The 19,026-nt window shown below is 44.4% G+C and overlaps 1 protein-coding gene across 2 annotated transcripts in view; it reads left to right on the top strand.

The window, feature by feature from the left end:
* The first annotated feature begins 4,659 nt into the window (after nucleotides 1-4,659).
* RMDN1 (regulator of microtubule dynamics 1) overlaps nucleotides 4,660-19,026 on the top strand; it is a 104,275-nt gene continuing 89,908 nt past the window's right edge. For both annotated transcript variants that reach the window (XM_030216232.1, XM_030216225.1), the window contains exons 1-2: nucleotides 4,660-4,745; nucleotides 17,105-17,222. In XM_030216232.1, coding sequence (XP_030072092.1) covers nucleotides 4,662-4,745; nucleotides 17,105-17,222 — 202 coding nt within the window. In that variant the 5' untranslated portion in view covers nucleotides 4,660-4,661. The remainder of the gene's footprint in view (nucleotides 4,746-17,104; nucleotides 17,223-19,026) is intronic.

The following is a 19,026-nucleotide window of genomic DNA, read 5'->3' as shown; positions in this document are numbered from 1 at the left end:
GAAGCACATGTACTTGAATTTAAACTTCTGGCAGTGGCAATGCAGAGAAGAAAGCAAAGTGGTGAGAGCAAAATATGTTCTGAATGATGTGAAAGATGAGCCAGTGAGGCAGACTTTTGGTGCCCTGAGCCAATGCCTTATTAAGCTCATGCTTTAAGCCAGCCCAGGTTTTAATAAAGGGAATTAAGACAGCTTAATTAGCAAAGGAAAGACACCAGGGCACGCAAAATAACATTTTCTTAATTACTGTTGCGGGCCCAGCAAGATGTGGAGTGGTGGCAGCAGTGAGAGGGGAGATGCGGGACCACAGATGCTGGATGTGGTGGTGGGGGAGGGAGGATAGAGTTTGAACTAGCCGCGCCTTATAAAATAGTTCCTTTTCTTGAGCAGAACATTATGACAATACATCTACCTTAGCAAATGATTGGGTAAATAACCAAGATTTCACCCACTTTCTAAAGTTCATCTAATCTGAACAAGACTGGTTGGAAAGAATCCCAATTGAATTCCTTCTAAACTTTTGTGTTTGGGAAGATTAGTCTTTACATTCAGCCTAAAATCAAGAGTTTGAGTGTACTAATGGCTTCAATACTTTTGATGGAGGACCAAATCTCTGCTGTTTTGAGAAGGTGCTTTGGAGCTCTGAGAATGGTGAGGCCTATATGCATTTAACAAACTTTGACTTTGATCATTTAGTGGAGGAGTAGCCTAATGGTTAATGCAGTGGCCTTTGATCCTAATGAACTGGGTTCAATTCCTACTGCAGCCCCTTGTGACTCTGGGCAAGTCACTTAACCCACCATTGATACAGGTACAAAATAAGTACATGTATATAATATGTAAATCACTTTGATTGTAACTACAAAAAAAAGTGGTATATCAAGTCCCATCCCCTTTCTAAAATGCACCTATTAGACACTAGATTTCCCAGCAATGCCAGGTAACTCAACTACTCATCACATAAATAAAGAACCACAAGTTAGAAATAGAAGCCAAGCTCTGCATGCAGTAAAACACAGGAGAAAAAGAAATGTATTTCCTTCTGTGCTATGAAAAATGAAATTTGAGAGATGTGCATTTCCAAAGCTGAAATATTCCAATTAGCACATTTAAAATGCATTTTGGACTAGATTCTATAATTGGGACTAAGAAATCAGTGCTGAAAAATTTAAGGATCCATGCACTTTATAAAATAAGTGGCTAAGAGCCTAACTTAAAGCGCTCACAAATACACCTATTGAAAGCAGGTGTAAATGCCACGCAAATCAGGTCTATTCTGTAAATTCTGGGAACATCCTGGCCATACACATATGCACAATAGGATTTCCAGGCACACTGTTTTAGAACACGATATGCATGTAAATCCCAATTAAGGCCAATTAATGACAATTGGTTGTTAGCAACCAATTATTGGTGCCAATTGGCTTGTTAATTAATTTGCACAAGCAAACTGTCAACGTGCGCTGATTTGCACGTGCAAATTTGGTCATCATATATAGAATCCGGGGGTTTACCGTTTTTATCTCTGGTATTTTGTTTTTATAATCTTGTTGTTTTGGTCTTTTTTTTCTCCATGTTCTTCTTTTTCAGGTCTCTTCTTTCCATTTCTTCTCTCCTGTTTACTTTATTTCCTCTCCTACATTTATGTTTGACTTTGATCTATTGCTTCTTCTTGCTTTCTCTTTTCCTCCCCATTCCCCTATATCCCCTTCTTACACTCATTCCTTAGTCTGCCATTTCCACCCTTTGTACTCACCCCCTTGCACAGCCCTCACCTATTTTCTTTCTGCCTATCATCCTCTCAGTAGCTTAAGCTTCTTCCCTGACTCCATTCCCTTTCTTCTGTCATCCTGTCTTCCACTTCATGCCCCCGTCTCAGGTCTTCTCTCCCTCTCCCCAACCCTATCTTAGATAGTGTCCCTCTCTCTGAACCCCTTCTCCACAATCCCATGTAGTCTCCTTCAGCATCCTCCCTACATCATATGTAGGTTTCTCACCCTTCCCCTCGCCATGTAAGTGACATTATCTCTATTTCCCCACCAACCTATGGATGTCTCCCTTTCTTACCTGGCCACTCCATAGTCTGTTTTCCCCCTATACTCCAGCCCCATCTGATAAAACTATTCCTCTTCATATCCACTCCACCATCTCATGTAGGTCTCACTTTTGCTGTCCTTCTATCCCACCCTACCTATTCAGCTTTCTTCCCTATGCCCTCCTCTCCCTGCCCAACCACCACTCCATGTAGATCTTCCTATCCCTACCAGCTTCTTCTCCGATTCTCAGTACTTGAATTTTCTCTTCCTTCCTCCCCATCTCTCAATCATGTCCACTTCTTTTGCAATCTCATGGTATGAGCTGCAATTTCTTGTAATCTGGTGGAGCATACTGCAAGATTGGCTTCCAATAACAGAGGAAGCAGACACATTTTAAACACAACTGTTTCAGCCACCCTTGACGGGTGGGGGGAGAAGCATAGAAACACTGAATATAGTTACCAGGGGATGGGTAAGGAGGCAGAGAAATTTAAAGTACTAATCCTTTTGGCTGCTCCAGAAACTTGACTCTCTAGGCAGCCACCTAATTCACCCAATGGAAGCATGGACTCTGTTCAGCTGCTATTTCTCCTTCATCCAACCTCTCAGGGTTGTATAGGAGTATGCAAGTACATTTTTATTCAGGGGTGGCATGAGAAAGAGGTGAAGGAATGGTGGGCCATGTGCAGAGACATATTGAAGGCCTTATTTGCATAAGTCAGTAGGGGCTGAAAAAGTGGGCCATGTGTGACATGTAGGACCAGTCATGTTTATATGTGGGCATATTTCTAATTGCAATTTATTTAATTTTATTTGAAATAATATTAATGAGAAAGAAAACAAAATTAAAAAGGGAAAGGGAACTTGATATACTGCCTTTCTGTGGTATTTTGCAACTACATTCAAAGCGGTTTACATATATACAGGAACTTATTTTGTACCTGGGGCAATAGAGGGTTAAGTGACTTGCCCATAGTCACAAGGAGCTGCAGTGGGAATCGAACCCAGTAACCCAGGATCAAAGTCCGCTGCACTAACTACTAGGCTACTCCACTCCAACACAATGAAAGTTTATTCCCCCCTCCTCTTGACAAATACCAACACAGCAAAAATTTAAAAATGTAAGAACATCTGGGCTTGTCCCAATTCTCCACATGCCTTTGACCCCCCCCCCCCCCCCCCCCCCCGGAGGTCTTCAAAGTCCCAAAAAGACAGCATCAATCTTCCTACAAGATCATCTTTGAGGCCAGTGCATTGTTGTGTGTATGAAATACCAACCTGGTGAAGCAAGTCCAACGGGGTGGTTCTTGCTCTATTTGGCCTTTCAAGAACCTCATTGGCATCTGGAACAGGGGCGTTTCTGTGTGGGGCCACGGGGGCCCTGAACCCCCTACCGCCAACACCTTCGATCCCCTGCCACTGCCAACCCTCCCCCGCCACCGCTAGTACCTTTGCTGGCGCTGCCAGCCGAATAAGTCCTGTTCTCCGGCGCGGATCTGCAAGGGCAGGCTTCACTTCTGTGAGTCTGATGTCCTGCACGCCCGCCCTTGCAGATCAGCAACGCAGCCAAGCGCTTCTGTTTCTGAGATGACGTGACGTCCACACGGTCCTTCCCGCCGAAGTCTGGCCTGATCTAGTCCCGTCCATTTCAGCGGCTGTCCGACTCCACAATTCTTCCCGCTGCCGCCCTGTTGCTCACCGCCTCGTTGTGCCTCACTGCCGCCCTGGCTGGCTGCTCACCGTGACCTGCCTTGTGCCTCACAACTTCGGGTTCGCGAACTTTGCGCTAACCAGTTACTACTCACCAAAGGAGGAGGACTGGAGTACTGAAGAGCCCACCACCCGCTGCCTAGCCTGCCTATCACTGCAGCAGCAGCAACAGTAGTCCTCCAGGCTCCACACTGCCCTGCCTACTGTCCACTCCAGAGTCCAGACTGAGAATCCAGACTCTCCAGGTAAAAAAAAAAACAACCCAAAACAAAACAAAAAACTTTGGGGACACTGGTGAAGTGATGCTGGGTTGGGCTGGTGTTGTGTGGATTGTGGAACTGTGGGAACTGCAGAGTTAACTCGATGCTGGGTGATGTGGGGTTAGTGCCCCCCCCCCCCATTTTAACTCTGGCCCCCTCAAAATGTCAGGTCTAGATACGCCCCTAGTGGAGCAAGGCCAGAAAACCTAGGTTGGTTGGGGGGGGGGGGGGGGAGTGGGGAGGGTAGCTGTAGCGAGAAAAACAAACAAAAATTGTCATTCATATCGCTCACCCCCGCCGCGAAAAGTAAGTACCAGTTTTGCTGCTTATGTATGAGAGCAAAATATTTCATTTTCACTATCACGGTCAAGAAATATGAATCTCTGACACTCCTTAAATTAAAACCCTGATGTATAAAAGAGAGAGGAAACGCCCCAGAAAAACACCCTCAACTATAAAAGAATCGGAACACAAACATGGTCTTAAATGGTGTTTAACCACTCCTGTGCACCTCTTCGGGCTTGTTTTCTTCCTTTAGCTTTCTGGACACTTATCCCAGTGTTTGAAGGGGAGTTTGCAGGAATCAGACTCGATGTACTCAACGGGGCCCCACATCGGGGGGCGGGGCTGCGGGCGGAAACGACCTCTGGAGGCGATGGCGGCGGTTGCTCGGCTACAGTGGATGTGGCGCTGGCGGCTGCGGGCCGCACTATGTCTGCCCAGGGGCAGCCCCGGCCTGGTAAGGTGGATCGGGAGCCTCTGATCCTGGGGAAGGGAAGGAAAGTGTGGCCTTAACAGCCCAACCCCAGTTGAAAGCAGAAAATTGTAAAAGAAGATCCGTTTAAAAAGCCGAGAAATGTTTCATTTTACGAAATGCCAGGACTGGCTGTTAAGGCAGACTGATTAGTAACCGTCCCCAAAAAAATCAGTGCCGCGGGTGTTCTGTATGAATCTTATTATTATGACCGGCGCAGGTGAGGAACAAATAAATAAACCAACCAACCACCGCCCCTACCAGTTATAGGCGAAAAAAACCACGTTGATCCTGGGATGACGTGTTACCGCTGTTTATAAATGTGTGACAACTCTGTAACTAGTTTGGTTCTCTTCTGATCGTAGTATAAGGTTTCCTTGCCTATCATACAATAATAATAATAAGCATTTAAATGAAAACAAACCCAAAAGGAGGAACTTAGCTGTGTTGAACTTGGTTCTACAGTTGGTATCAAAGCTTGCTGTACGTTTGATAATGAACGCATTAGTGTAAACCATTTAGTTTTCTGATAGCTTAAGAATATATTTAAAAAGAAATAAGGCCACGCATACAGTAATGTACAGGACATTGCAGATCTCTGACAGTGCTATTGCACCAGCCTGCGGTTATCGTAATGGGTCTAAAAACTGTCTCTGAAATAATTCCAGTCTGTTTCATGAGCACTGGCTTCCTTCTTCTTGTGGTTTAGCTTATCAAATTGTTTCCTGCTTCATGTTGTAATTTATTTTTTCCTTTGTTTTACATTTAAGAACCTGGTGTGGAATAATCTGATAAGATTGGAGGGATCACATCTGAATGTTATATTTAAATAAATTGGACTAAACCAGTCTTTTTTTTTTTTTTTTGAGGTAGAAAGAAGGAAATTTGTTGATTTATCAGCTACAGAGTTTATTCTTTATTATAAGAACTAGGAAAAAAGGCCCATTTCTGAGACGAAACGGGCGCTAGCAAGGTTTTTCTTGGAGTGTGTATGTTTGAGAGAGAATGTGTGAGAGAGAGAGAGAGAGAACGAATGTGCGAATGTGTGTGTGTGTGACAGAGAGAGAGTGAGACTGGGTGTGAGTGTGTCTGTGAGAGAGAGTGTGTGCCAGGGGTCCCCCTCCCTCCAAGTTTCAGGGTACACCCTCCCTCTGAGTTCCAGGGTACCCTCCCACCCACCCTACCACAGTGCTTCTCCCGTCCACCAACTAAGTCCTGGCCTGACCCACAGCCAGCAGGAGCTCCCTCATACTCTCTCACTCACACACATTGACAGGCAATGGCGGGGCTGACGCAGCCATGGGCACTCACCAGAATAAACTTCAATTCACTGTCTTGTCTCCGTGTATGCGGCTGTCCTTCAGCTACAGCTGTCAGATATTTCCGTGCGGCTTTCACCGCCACACCACCTTTCTTGTTTGCCGAGTTCTTCGCTCACTCGCCCGCCAAAAACCAACGAATGACTACCGCGAGACACAGAGAGGGTAGGCAGTGTGCAGGCGCGCTTACAACTATTTTCGTTGGTTTGTTGCCTTGCCTCTCACTGTTCCGCCCTCGATGTCATCACGTTTTGATGCGAGGCGGGACAGAGAGATGGTGACAGACTGGTGACTCTAACGAACCTTACGAACCCTTCACTTCAGTGAAGCCACAGAGTCAGCTTCAGAACATTGGAGGTGGAAATTATTATAGTAGATTACTCACTCGAGTTGCTCCACTACTGAAGTACTTAGAGCAAGGTACAAGATTGCGACATGATTTGTATATAAAGAAAGGCCTACATCATTAGAATAACATTTTAAAACAGATATAGGCAGTGGTGTGGTGGAATATTTTTAACAACAGGCTCTCTCTCCAGGCGTAGCCAGCCCTACAAATGGGGAGGGGGGCTGGGATGGACTAGGGAGGCATTGCATTCCTCTCTCTCTCTCCCCCCCCCCCCCCCCCCCCCCCCCATGCGGGCATGGTAGGCTTACCTTTGCTGGAAGGAAGGCCTAGCTCCACCAGCCATATAAATGGACCACCGCCACTCCCTGCTGGTTCTTTCTGGCTTTGAGCAGCATGCCAGGAGTTTTCATGCATACTTGAATGAAAACTCCTGGCATGCTGCTCAGAACCAGAAACAAGCAGCGGGGAGCAGTGCGGCACTCCATTTAATTTGGCTGGTGGAGCTCAGTGTCCCTGCCAGCAAAGGTAAAGGAATTCAGAGATGTCAAAGGTGGCTCATCTCAAAGCTGGAGATTTACCACTGCTATTCTACTCATTGAAGACCAAAGAATAAGGTTTTTCTTGTGAGCCCCAGGCCCACTGCCATGTCTAAAACCAGTTCTGCCAGATACACATTTCAAAAACTGACATATTCTAAACAATAAATAGAAAATAAACTGTATTTTCTAACTCTGTTGTCCATTTTATTTTTCTTATTGTGTTGGTCCCAGTCTCTGATTTCTGCTTTCCTCTTTCTTCCTTAACTGTTTTGCCAGAATCTCCATGACCATTTGGCAATTCCTTTCTCTTCATGTCCACCATCCATCTGCTCTCTGCATCCCTATCTGTCTTCCTACCATGTTGAGCATCTCCCATCTCTGTGTTCCTATTCTTGCCCTGTCCAACATAACTCTTCTGTGTCCCTATGCCCCCTGCCACATGCTAGCATCTCTCCCTCTCTCTTCCCTCCCCCTGCCTTTTCCCCCAGGGGTCCAGCAAGTATTCCTCTCTCTTCCCTCACTTCTGTTCTGTCTCCTCTTTGCAGGGTCAACACTTCTCCCTCTTCCATCTTTCCCTGCAGGTCTTGCCACGTCTTTCCCTCTCTGTGGCCTCTTCTCTTCCTTATTCCCCTCACCTCATTGAATCTCTTTCTTTGTTACCTAACCTCCCTGTCCAGCACCTCCCTGCTTACTTGCACCCCTCTTGATGCAGCACTCCTGCCCTCATTGACCCACCCCTTATTCAGCACCTCTGTTCCTCTCTACCCTTCTTGATGCAGCACTTCTCTCCCTCCTTGCTCCCCCCATGCAGTACCTGTCTCTGTCATTGTTCCGTCCTCCTTCTTGTTCCCCCATGTAGCACTTTGCTCCCTCCTTGCCCGCCATGCAGCACCTCTCTTCCCCAACATCTCCCCCCATGCAGTACTTGGCTGGCTGTCTCCTTTGTCCCCCCCTCACTATGCAGTACCTGTCTCCCTCATTGTTCTCCCCCCCCCCCCAAACAGCACCTCTTTCCCAACCCTACCCCTCTTGAGGCTGCACCTCTTTCCCTCCCCCTCCACATGCTGTCCCCCCCCCCCCCCAAAGCAGCACCTCTCTGCTCTCTCACCTCGCACCTCCTGGCCTCTTGCCTGTCTTGTGCCACGATTAATTTTTCTTTAAGCAGTGCTGGAACACATCAGCAGGAACAGGCTGCTTCAGCCAATCTTAGGGGCCTCCTTCAGCAACTGGCTCCCAAAATTCTGAAAAAAAATAAACGGATCTTGCAATTCAGCTCCAGCACACCACTTAATATAGGGAGTGTTTTACTAAATATTAGCACATGCTATCTGCAGCAGAACCCATAGGAATAAAATGGATTCTGTGGCAGATAATGACATTCATTTTAATTTAATTTAATTTTGACATTTAGAATCCGCTTAACTGTTTAGTTCTAGGTGGAGAACAAACAATAGTTTGAGCAACAGGCTCTTGGCACAGGACCAAGTTGCATAAATAGGTAACAGTTGCATAGTAAACAAGGTTTTAAGAAACAGTTGAATGAGGTGTTTTTTCAAAGCACATAGACTTACAAACTTATATATGTTACTATGTAATTTTGTAAGTCTGTGTGCTTTGAAATGACTGCATGTGTGTGATGTGTCGAGTGGTGCTTAGATGGTGACTGCGGCTATGAAGAACTAAGGCCACTCTGCATATGGCAAGACAGTATAGGACGGGCTGGAGAGGGCTTTGACGGTAACTTGAGTAGCTGGAATGTGAGGACAGTGCCGGGTAGACTTCTATGGTCTATGTTCCAGAAATGGCAAAGAAAGACCAGGATCAGGTATTTTATACTACATTCATTGTTGGTTTAACCATGAATTGATAATGAGTGTAAATGATGGGCAGACTGGATGTTTTATCTGCCATCATTTAGAGCTCTCTTTACTAAGCAGCGTTATAGGCGCGTTAACCTTTTTAATGTGCTCTAACCATGTATGTGCGTTAACTATGTACATGCCTACAATATCCTTATAGGCGCCTACATGGTTAGCTCGCACGCTAAGTGTAGGCGCACTAACGCATCTTAGTAAACAGGGGTGTTACTATGAGGGTGAGAGAGGCCTAGGAGATAAACAAGAATGGCAGTTTTCAAGTTAGCTGGGGGTGGAGGCAGCAGTGGGTTGAGACTGAAGGATTGGAGGGAGAGTGTGTACTGGGATTAAGTCAGGAGGGAAAAGGGGGAGATTAAGGGACTGAATTGGAGGGAATAACTTAAACATAGGGATTGAGAGGCTCCTTGGGATAATAGGAACTCGGAGACCGGAAAGCAGAGCAGAGACAGGGATGGGAAAAACAGAAGTTTCTTGGAGATTGAGTGGGGGCTTGGCTAAGTTAGGATTTAGGGATTAGTGAGAGGAGAACAGTGATTGGAAGTGGTATATAAATGAGGAGTGCAAGATGGGACTGGGGATGTGAGATAAGAATAAGCGAGAGTAGAAAGTGGCTGGTAAAGGAGTGAGAGATGAGAGGACTGGAGAGGAGGTGAGAGTTGGAGTTGGAAACTGGTAAGAAGCCAAGAGGTGAAAAGAATATTGAGGACTGGAAGGGATAATGGGAGATCTGGGGAGAGAGGAGTAAGATCTTAGATGGGCAGGGTACCAGAAAATAAAAGATGTGGAAGAGTGGTGAGGAGGGACCAAGAATATTGATTGATTGATGGGAGAGCATGAGAGGAAGTGACTGGAAAGGTTGGGAAAGTTTAGAAGGAGGTGAGAGGGAGACAGATGGTTGGAAAGAATCAAACTGGAGTTGTTTTAAGGGGATGGATTGAGATAACTGTTGTGGGAGAAGGACAAGCTAGCTAGATTGTTTGAAACTGATGAGGAGAGTAACCCAATGAGAGGGCAACAGAGGGAATAATTTGGAAAGTGAAGATTGTGATATGGAAGGCTAGAGAGGGAGAAGGAGGGATGAAATCTAGCTATGTGTAGATGGAGAGGCAGAGAAGAGCAAAGTGAGATGGAATGGAATGTTCAGAGACATGTATGCCAGGAAGTCAAGAAGACAGCAGGGGAGCAAAGAAATCGAAAATAGAAAGGAGATCTTGGAAAAAAAAGTTAGAAGACTAACAAGTGGAAAGTGAAAACTAGTTGGGAAAGCTTGCAGAATATTACTCATGGAATTCTTTCCAGTCCCCTGCATATGTGTGTAGCTGGATCCATGTTGTCTCTGTGTGTATCCGACCAAGAGAGATAATGGGTGGGGAAGTTCAAATGCAGTGGTGTCTAAACATGCTTTTGGTTTGGTAAGAATAATAAAATGAAACTAAGGGGGGGAGTTATGAACACAGGCTACTGTTTTGCCACAAGTCATGCAATGTTTCCACAAGGTTCTATTTTATGCAGGGGCAGCGGAACACTTTTCTGATTTAGTGGAAGGCAAACAAACCATCTCTGGCCTCTCCCCCCAAGCTCTCTAGTTGTCGATGCTGTATTGGAAAGAATACTGGTGGGGCAGTGGCCTCAGTGGCCCATCCCATTCCACTGCCTGTACTTGGAGGTAATTTGAAGATCTCTCAAGCAGATACAATAGTAGCCCCAACCCTTGAAATAGGCAGCAGAGCTCAGTCACAGTGCAATCCCCCCTTTCTATCTTCCTGTCTACTAGCTGGTCTGCAGATCCTGTCCTTGAAAGTTTGTTCAGCACAAGGAGGTGATAGAGACGAGAACTGTATCTGAATTTTTTTTTGTTTTTTGTTACATTTGTACCCCGCGCTTTCCCACTCATGGCAGGCCCAATGCGGCTTACATGGGGCAATGGAGGTTAAGTGACTTGCCCAGAGTCACAAGGAGCTGCCTGTGCCTGAAGTGGGAATTGAACTCAGTTCCTCAGTTCCCCAGGATCAAAGTCCACCACCCTAATCACTAGGTCACTCCTCCACTCAGAAAGCTCAGAATTCAAGAAAGCTTGGGACAAATACATAGGATCTCTAAGGGGTTGAAAGGGAGAGTAGATGGCATAGATGGGCAGCCTAATTTGCCTTCATTTTTCTATGTTTCTATTCTATTGAGCCCCTGGGACCCTCATGGGGGGGGGGGGGGGGGTCAGTCTGTGGAAGTAAGTGCCCCAGGGTCCTTAGTGGGGACTTGGTAGAGGTTGAGGGTCCTATTCTGGCTACCTCTTCTCTGGAGGAGGCCTCGGGAGAGGGTGACTTGGATGATTAACCAGGAGGTGAGTCCCTCGAGTCAGGAAAGATTTTTCTGGTGGAGGATGATGTGTTCTCCCACCCACACCCCATAGTGAGGCTGTTGAAGCAGGAGTCATCTTCCCTTATCTGCAGGTGCTGTCACCTCTTTGCATCTCAACAACAACTCAGGAGGAAACGGTGGATAGAGAAATAATATTATAGGGTCTGAGCCTTTCTCCTTCATAGCGCTCTTTTGTGGAGTGGGGTGTAGGAGGAGCAATTACAGGTACAGAGCCTTCTGTGGGACATTGTATAAAAGGGACATGAGAATACGTAATGGTAGCACTATGGTATCAGGATTTTCTAAGCCATACCCCCCTATGGGAATCTGAGTTCTTAGCTCCTGGGAACACTGACAAGCAACCAACACAAGGCCCACATATAAAAATAAAAGCCGATTTATTTACAAGCAAGTAAAACAACCAAAAGTGAAATGGGAATAATTAGCATCTAAGAATTATGTACAAATGCTAGGTGTCTCAGAAAGAAGTAACTGACAAATGTTCTTATCAACAATGATTCAGAGTAAATGCACTCCCTAGAACCATAAATTGGACCGCCTACTTATTACCTCACAGCAGTAGCAGAGCTTGTGTTTATACAACTTGAAGGTGAGGCAAAACTCCTCTCTCTTGGGATGAAGGTGCAGATCAGCAGGATTGTCATGACTTCCAGGGCATGTTTTGAAGTGTGCTGCAATGGACAGATGAGTAGAGTAGTTTAATAGAGTCCACGAGCTGATAGGAACACCATTTGACCTTTTTGTCTATGGAATGCATCGTTTATATGGTTCTGATAGAGGCACTGTACCCGAGGATAACGTAAACAATTACATAAGTACCTAAGTATTGCCACACTAGGAAAGACCAAAGGTCCATCAAGCCCAGCATCCTGTTTCCAACAGTGGCCAATCCAGGTCACAAATACCTGGGAAGATCCCCAAAAAGTTCAATACATTTCATGCTGCTTATCCCAGAAATAGCAGTGGATTTTCCCCAAGTCAATTTAATAATGGTCTATGGACTTTTCTTTTAGGAAACCGTCCAGACCTTTTTTTAAACCCCCGCTAAGCTAACCGCCTTTACCACATTCTCTGAGAACAAATTCCAGAGTTTAATTACACGTTGAGTGAAGAAAAATTTTATCTGATTTGTTTTAAATTTACTGCTTTGTAGCTTCATCGCATGCCCCGTAGTCCTAGTATTTTTGGAAAGAGTAATCACCCCTCCGAAGGGACACCACCTTGTAGTGGTGGAGGGGCTTCTGTGTTTTAATGACTCAGAGGGCTATGCTGAAGGGTTACCCATATCAGACAGGCCTCTGAGGAGAAACCAGACAAAGAGTGTCCCAAACTGGGAGAGTGGTAAGATGGTGACCTGAAGTTCGTATGCCCAACGGCCCAGCTGCCCTCTGAAGTTTCGTCTTCTTTACGTAAATTTCCTGTCTGCAATTGCAGTTACCTTAACTGAGAGGAAGGGGACAACCAGCGGTCAGCCGCCGATGGCCAGCGTTTTGTCCCCTGAGCAGCAAGTGTGGGACCGCTGCGCGACGAACTGCCCACAGATGAAAAGGTTGGCGAGTCCTTTGATTAGCGCCGGTGAAGGAGCGTCAATGCTCTTGGACCTGGAAAAAACAACTCCATCGCTCCCAAATTATTCAACCACCATGTCCAAAGGAGTGGAGGAGTGAGTTAGAGGCATATGCTGAAACGGAGGACGTTTACAGCAGAACCCAAATCGGCGGAACCACTCCTAAACACCTAAGTGGAATCAACTTGGAGTTTTTGGCTCCCGTGGAGGTTATATTGAATACCATCTGGAAGACGCTTCGGGACTTAAGGATGGCAGTAAATAATTTTGTTTCAGATATACTGTATTTTTCGGTATACTTTATTTTTCGGACTATAAGACACACCTAGGTTTTAGAGGAGGGAAATAGGGAAAAAATATTTGGACTATAAGACGCACCTTTTTCATCCTCTAAAACCTAGGCGCTCCGGTGCATCTTGTCCGAATCCCTCCCTCCGCGTTCGGGATCTCCCTCCCGCCCCGCCGAGTTCAGAGATCTCCCTCCCTCCCTCCCGGCCGAGTTCCGAGATCCCCTGCCCTCTGAGGCCTAAAAGTAATTTTACCTAGTTGGGGCTGCAGCGAAAAGCATGCAGGCTCAGCACGTCACTCTTCCCTTCTGTCTCTCTCAGCTCTGGTCCCGCCTTCATTTCCTGTTTGAAGCCGGGACCAGAGAGCTGAGAGAGACAGAAGGGAAGAGTGACGTGCTGAGCCTGCATTCTTTTTGCTGCAGCCCCGACTAGGTAAAATTACTTTTAGACCTCAGAGGGAGGGAGGGCAGGGGATCTCGGAACTCGGCGGGAGGGCGATCCCGGAACTCGGCAGGAGGGAGGGCGGCCTGCTAAATTTCTCTACCTTCAGACTATAAGACGCACCCCCCATTTTCCTCCCAAATTCGGGGTGAAAAAAAGTGCGTCTTATAGTCCGAAAAATACGGCAATTTTATTAGAGAGTTACATGGACAATTTAACTGAACCCTTTGAAAGTGAAAAATTGATATAACAAATGATTCTACACGAGCAAGAAGTGGTTATGATTTTGAAAATGATAATAGACCAGAAACTTTGAATAATAAAATGAATATTATTATAGATGATTAATATCGAGATTATTGTTTTTCCCAGAGTTCCGGGTATGACTCCTAAAGTTTTCCTCAGAAATATTTCCTCAATTATTACTTTAAAAGGAGTGAAGCCTGTGAAAACTGGGATTACTTTAATCAGTGGGATTTGAATTAGAAGTATATGTATTGTTAAATATGTGCTGGTTTTTAAAAGAGAAAGAATGTAATCAGATGTATTATTTCTAACTAATATTGGACAATAAGTATGTTTTCAATGAAATGATTTGACTATACACCGTATGGGCCTTGAAGAAGCCAACCAGATAATCAATGTGGAATAATGAATTAGACGAGTAATATCTGGGGATAATCAGGTTAATACCATGTTTTTTTTTTCTGTTTACTGTTTAATTGATCTCCTTGTCTTGTTTCACTCTCCCTATTTAGTGGTCTAAGGAAGAGAATAGAATTACCTGACTGAAATAATTCCTATATATTACTTTCTCTGTATTTCCAGCAAGTTGTTTTATCGCTTGTAAAATTTAAATGGTTATAAATAAAAAAATTAAAAAAGAAAAGGAAAGAGTAATCAAATGATTCACGTCTACCTGTTCCACTCCACTCATTATTTTATAGACCTCTATCATGTCTCTCCTCATCCATCTTTTCTCCAAGCTGAAGAGCCCTAGACGCTTCAGCCTTTCCTCTTAGGGAAGTCGTCCCATCCCTTTTATCAATTTCGTCGCCCTTCTCTCTACCTTTTCTAATTCCACTATATCTTTTTTGAGATGCGGCAACCAGAATTTAACACAATATCCGAGGTGCAGTTACACCATGCACCTATACAAAGGCATTATAACATCCTTACTTTTGTTCTGGACATTATGATTTAAAAAAAACATAAGAATGTCCATTTTATGTTGTTGAAGATGCAGTTCTTGGAATTCAGGAATGTCTCTCTGAACTCAAGCTCCAATGCAATTGACCAAAAGTCCTTATCTCTGCACAAGAAGTCCATGATGCAATGGTTGCAAAGTGATTGTATCAGCTAAGTAGGCCACCAGCACAGTCGTTCTGAATTTGAAGACCGTGGTGAATATGGAGAAAGTTCATGCTGCCTTGAAGCATTGTTTAAGCATATCTGTAGTATGGTATGCAGGAGGTTGTCAGGCAAGCTCTGTTAATAGCTATATAGGCAGGGGTCTAGCCCCTATAGGGGGCCCTGGACTTGGTTCTTCAGGGTAAGAAGTTGTGGGCAGGCTTTGTCTTCAAGTTCAATTTATTTGATATACCGCATATTTTCACAAAGAAATCTAAGCGGTTTGCAATACATAATCAAAAAGGGCATGTTTCTAAGGAGGATGCCTTGGTTACAGCGATGACAGAGGAGACCATAATTCCCACAGAGGGTGGTTCAGCAGAGTGAGAAGCCCTGAACTTGGTTCTTCAAAGTACAAAGTTGTTGGGCAGGCTCTATCTTCTCCCTTGCAAAGAGCTGGACAGATTCTTACATGTCCCTAAGGTGGATGCCTTGGTGACAGCAGTGTGGATGAAAATCATAATCCCCTTGCAAGGTGATTTGGCCCTGATGGACCTCGCTTGACAGGAAGGTATAGAGTTGCTCCTTGAGACAGGCATTTGGAGCCTCCGTACATGACATACAGGCAGCAATCTAGAGGGGTTATATGGCAAGGGTATGTGGCACTGATGGCAGCAGCTACTGGCCTTGCCAAAGGTTGCTTGATTGGAGTTGGGTGCGGTCTTCATGGCTAATGTGCCCTATATCTTGATTTATATCTCTTCTTCCTTGGTGGCTTTAGTGTTGGTTGTACATAGGTGACTTTGGCTCTGTTGCTGATCCTCTAGATCCCGTTTATTATGTAAACTTCCTTTCCAAGGACAGTTATTGTTTGATGAGGACCTCAAGAATCTGTTTAAGGACCTGCAGGGAAGACAAGCCACAACAATTGCAAGAAGATAAGACCAGGCCTGTGGTGAAAGGATCAGGGAGAAAGTTCCAGTCCAAGTATGAGTCAGTTTTATTTTCCTTAGTGTTTTGGAAAGTAATAAAAACACTCTTATGTTTGTTCTTACCAAGGTTTTGTGCTTGAAAACTGAAGAGCCTGAAATTTAAAGTATGATGTTATAGCATGTCACACAGAGACATATTTTCAAAGCACTTAGACTTACAAAGTAACGTGGATGGGCATTTTCGATATGACATCTAAGTCCGACTTTGGACGTTTTGCACAAAATGTCCAAAATCTGAATAGGAAAGAAGGTAATTTTTGAAAAAGAAAAGTGTCGGTTTTCTTTTTCAAAAATACTGTTTCAAACAAGGTTTTGTGCTTTGGAAGTTTTGTTTTTTGGTCCATTAAAAAAAACCAAACAAATAAGTGCAAAATGTAGAAAGTCAAGCCATTGGGATATAAGAGGAGCCAGCATTTTTAGCAGACTGGTCCCCCAGACATCCCAGGAGAACAATGGGGCACCATAGGGAGCACTTCTGTGCACTTCATAAAAATGCTCCCAGGTACACATCTCACCTTTGCTCCCTTATCTTGTCCCCTGAGCCCTCTAAAACCCACCCAAAATCTACTGCCCCCCACTGTACACCACTACAGTATCCCTTATAGGTGAAGGTACAGTAGGGTTTTGATGACTTTGGGAGGAGTCACAGTTTCCACCGCAAGTGTGACAGGTAGACGGAGATAGGGGCCCAAGTCTCCTATTCCATTTTGCACTGCACTGACCAGTACACAATTCCAGAGACCTGCATGCTGCTTTATTAGACCTGGCTATAACATCTGAGGCTGTCATAGAGACTGGTAAGTCATATATTTATTCACATTTTGGGGGTCTGGGAGGGGGTCAGTGACCACTGGGGGGGTATTTGGAGCATCATCCCTGATTCCCTTCAGTGGTCATCTGGTCATTTAGGGCACCTTTTTTTTGCCTTATCCGTTATAAAAGCAGGTCTAGCTCAAACCGTCTTAGTTTTAGTTTAGCTTTGTTCCATTATGGATGAAAAATGTCTTAAGTCTTAGGAACGCCCAAATCCAGCCCTTAACACGCCCCTTGAGATTTAGATGCACTACAGATGAACAGCATAGAAAAACATCTGAAAAATAGGTTTCAAAAATACTGATTTGGATGTTTTTGTAAATTTAAATGCTTTGAAAATGAGCCCCTTGGTATCTTGTGAGGGATGTACATTTTGTTTATCTGTATTTACCTGAGCCTTGAAAGATTTAATTATGTATTGATTTTCTTTTTAGATTCTTGGAAATCCTGTTTCTCTGAGAAGAGGACTTTCAGTCTCAGTGCTCTCATATTTGGCATATGAATTTTACAGAAAATTTTGTTCAGATGCTGTGGTTTATGCCAATGACAATGGTAAGACTTATATGACTGTATTATAGTTTGAGAATTTTTGGCTTAAAGCTTTATGTGTATTTTTCACAAATGCAGTAACAGACCTGGAAGAGACATAGCACAGATAAATCTCTAATATTTTTGATCTGGTACTTTCTTCCTGCTTCTTTGTATTTCCAGGTTCCTTAGAACCAGGGCTTGGAGCTAGTGTCATGAGTCTTCATTTCCAGCTACCTAGGGATTTTCCCCCTTTTCTATATATTTTATTATCTTTATTTCATTTCATATATATTGTAACCAGGTACCCCTAAGTGCAGCCAAGGATAGACTAATCTCCTCCAGCCACAGGCTACTGGTGCAGTCAAGAAATAAATGTCCACTCGCAACTTCAATCTTAAAGACTTTATTCCATGCAGGTTTCTAGTAGACCTGATACACAGTTCCAACAGCAGCCTTCACCTTTAATCTTAAGCACATGTAAGCCACCTGAAAGTGTGTGGCAAATAGTCCCCTTTAAGCAGTAAGCTATCTGCACATACCAGGATTCAATACAGGCTCACAGTCAGCTCCAGTCTGGGCTCTTTATCCAGTGCACAATAAACAGTAGTTCAATTCCAAATAGAAGCAGTTCTTTCAGCTCATCATCACAGTTAAATCACAAAGCAGAGATTTCTATCCTCTACTCTCTTTACCCCCAGGAGAGTTCAATACTTTAGGGACTCCTCACACCCAAGGGATTTCACCCTTGCATCAGCTTCACTGGTAAATTCAATACTTTAGGGACCTCTCTTATCCAAGGATTTTCAGCCTGCAAATACTTTTGGGACTTCCTCACACCCAAGGGATTTCAGCCTGCAACTGCTTCTCCTTCTGCTTCTCTCTCCCCTGGGACTCCTTCCCACCTGCTTAATCAATCCCTGGCTTCTCCTTTCACAACCCATCATTCTCCTTCCATTAGCTTCCACCACACCTATACCAGCTGAGTTGAGTATTAGACTAATGATGAGCTCCTGCATACAGGGTTTCCTATCTCTTTCCCCCTAGTGGCAGCCAATCTACACATCCTGCCAGCTTTCACCCTTGTCTTCCCCTATGGCAGCTAGGAGTCCAGTCCGGGTTCTTCATCTCACCCCCTGGCTCCTTGCCTGCAATGACTTCTGGGACTTGTATTTCAAACTGACACTGCCTTAACCGAACTATCCTGGATGTGACTTTATCACAATATATCACCTAATTCAACTCAAACATACAGCAAGTTAATCTCTCAGATATAGATGTTATTATAAAGGAGGAAAAGACTTCAGGTGCTCAGCGTTCACGTATTTGTCTTAATGTGAATGCCTGACTGCTTGGTTTCCACTTTTGAAGATTTATATTCTTCGTGTGAATATCTATTGAGCTTCCTCATAAGACAAAAAACATCCGAACATATGATTCTTTTTCTTAACCCTTATAAGTTTTTTGGGATTTCAATAGCAAAAAAGGTAGTTATCCTCTATTGGAGTTACAAAAAAAGGCATTTATCTTCCCTGTGGCTTAATCAACCGTGTGCACTCTCATATTAGCCCTCTCCTCAAGTCACTTCACTGGCTTCCTATCCATTTCCGCATACAGTTCAAACTCCTCTTATTGACCTATAAGTGCATTCACTCTGCAGCTTCTCAGTACCTCTCCACTCTCATCTCTCCCTACATTCCTCCCAGGGAACTCCGTTCACTGGGTAAATCTCTCTTATCTGCACCCTTCTCCTCCACCGCTAACTCCAGACTCTGTTCCTTTTATCTTGCTGCACCATATGCCTGGAATAGACTTCCTGAGCCGGTTC

Source organism: Microcaecilia unicolor, chromosome 1, assembly GCF_901765095.1.
Source record: "Microcaecilia unicolor chromosome 1, aMicUni1.1, whole genome shotgun sequence".
Classification (NCBI taxonomy): Eukaryota; Metazoa; Chordata; class Amphibia; order Gymnophiona; family Siphonopidae; genus Microcaecilia; species Microcaecilia unicolor.
This window is presented reverse-complemented; position numbering and strand designations above follow the sequence as displayed.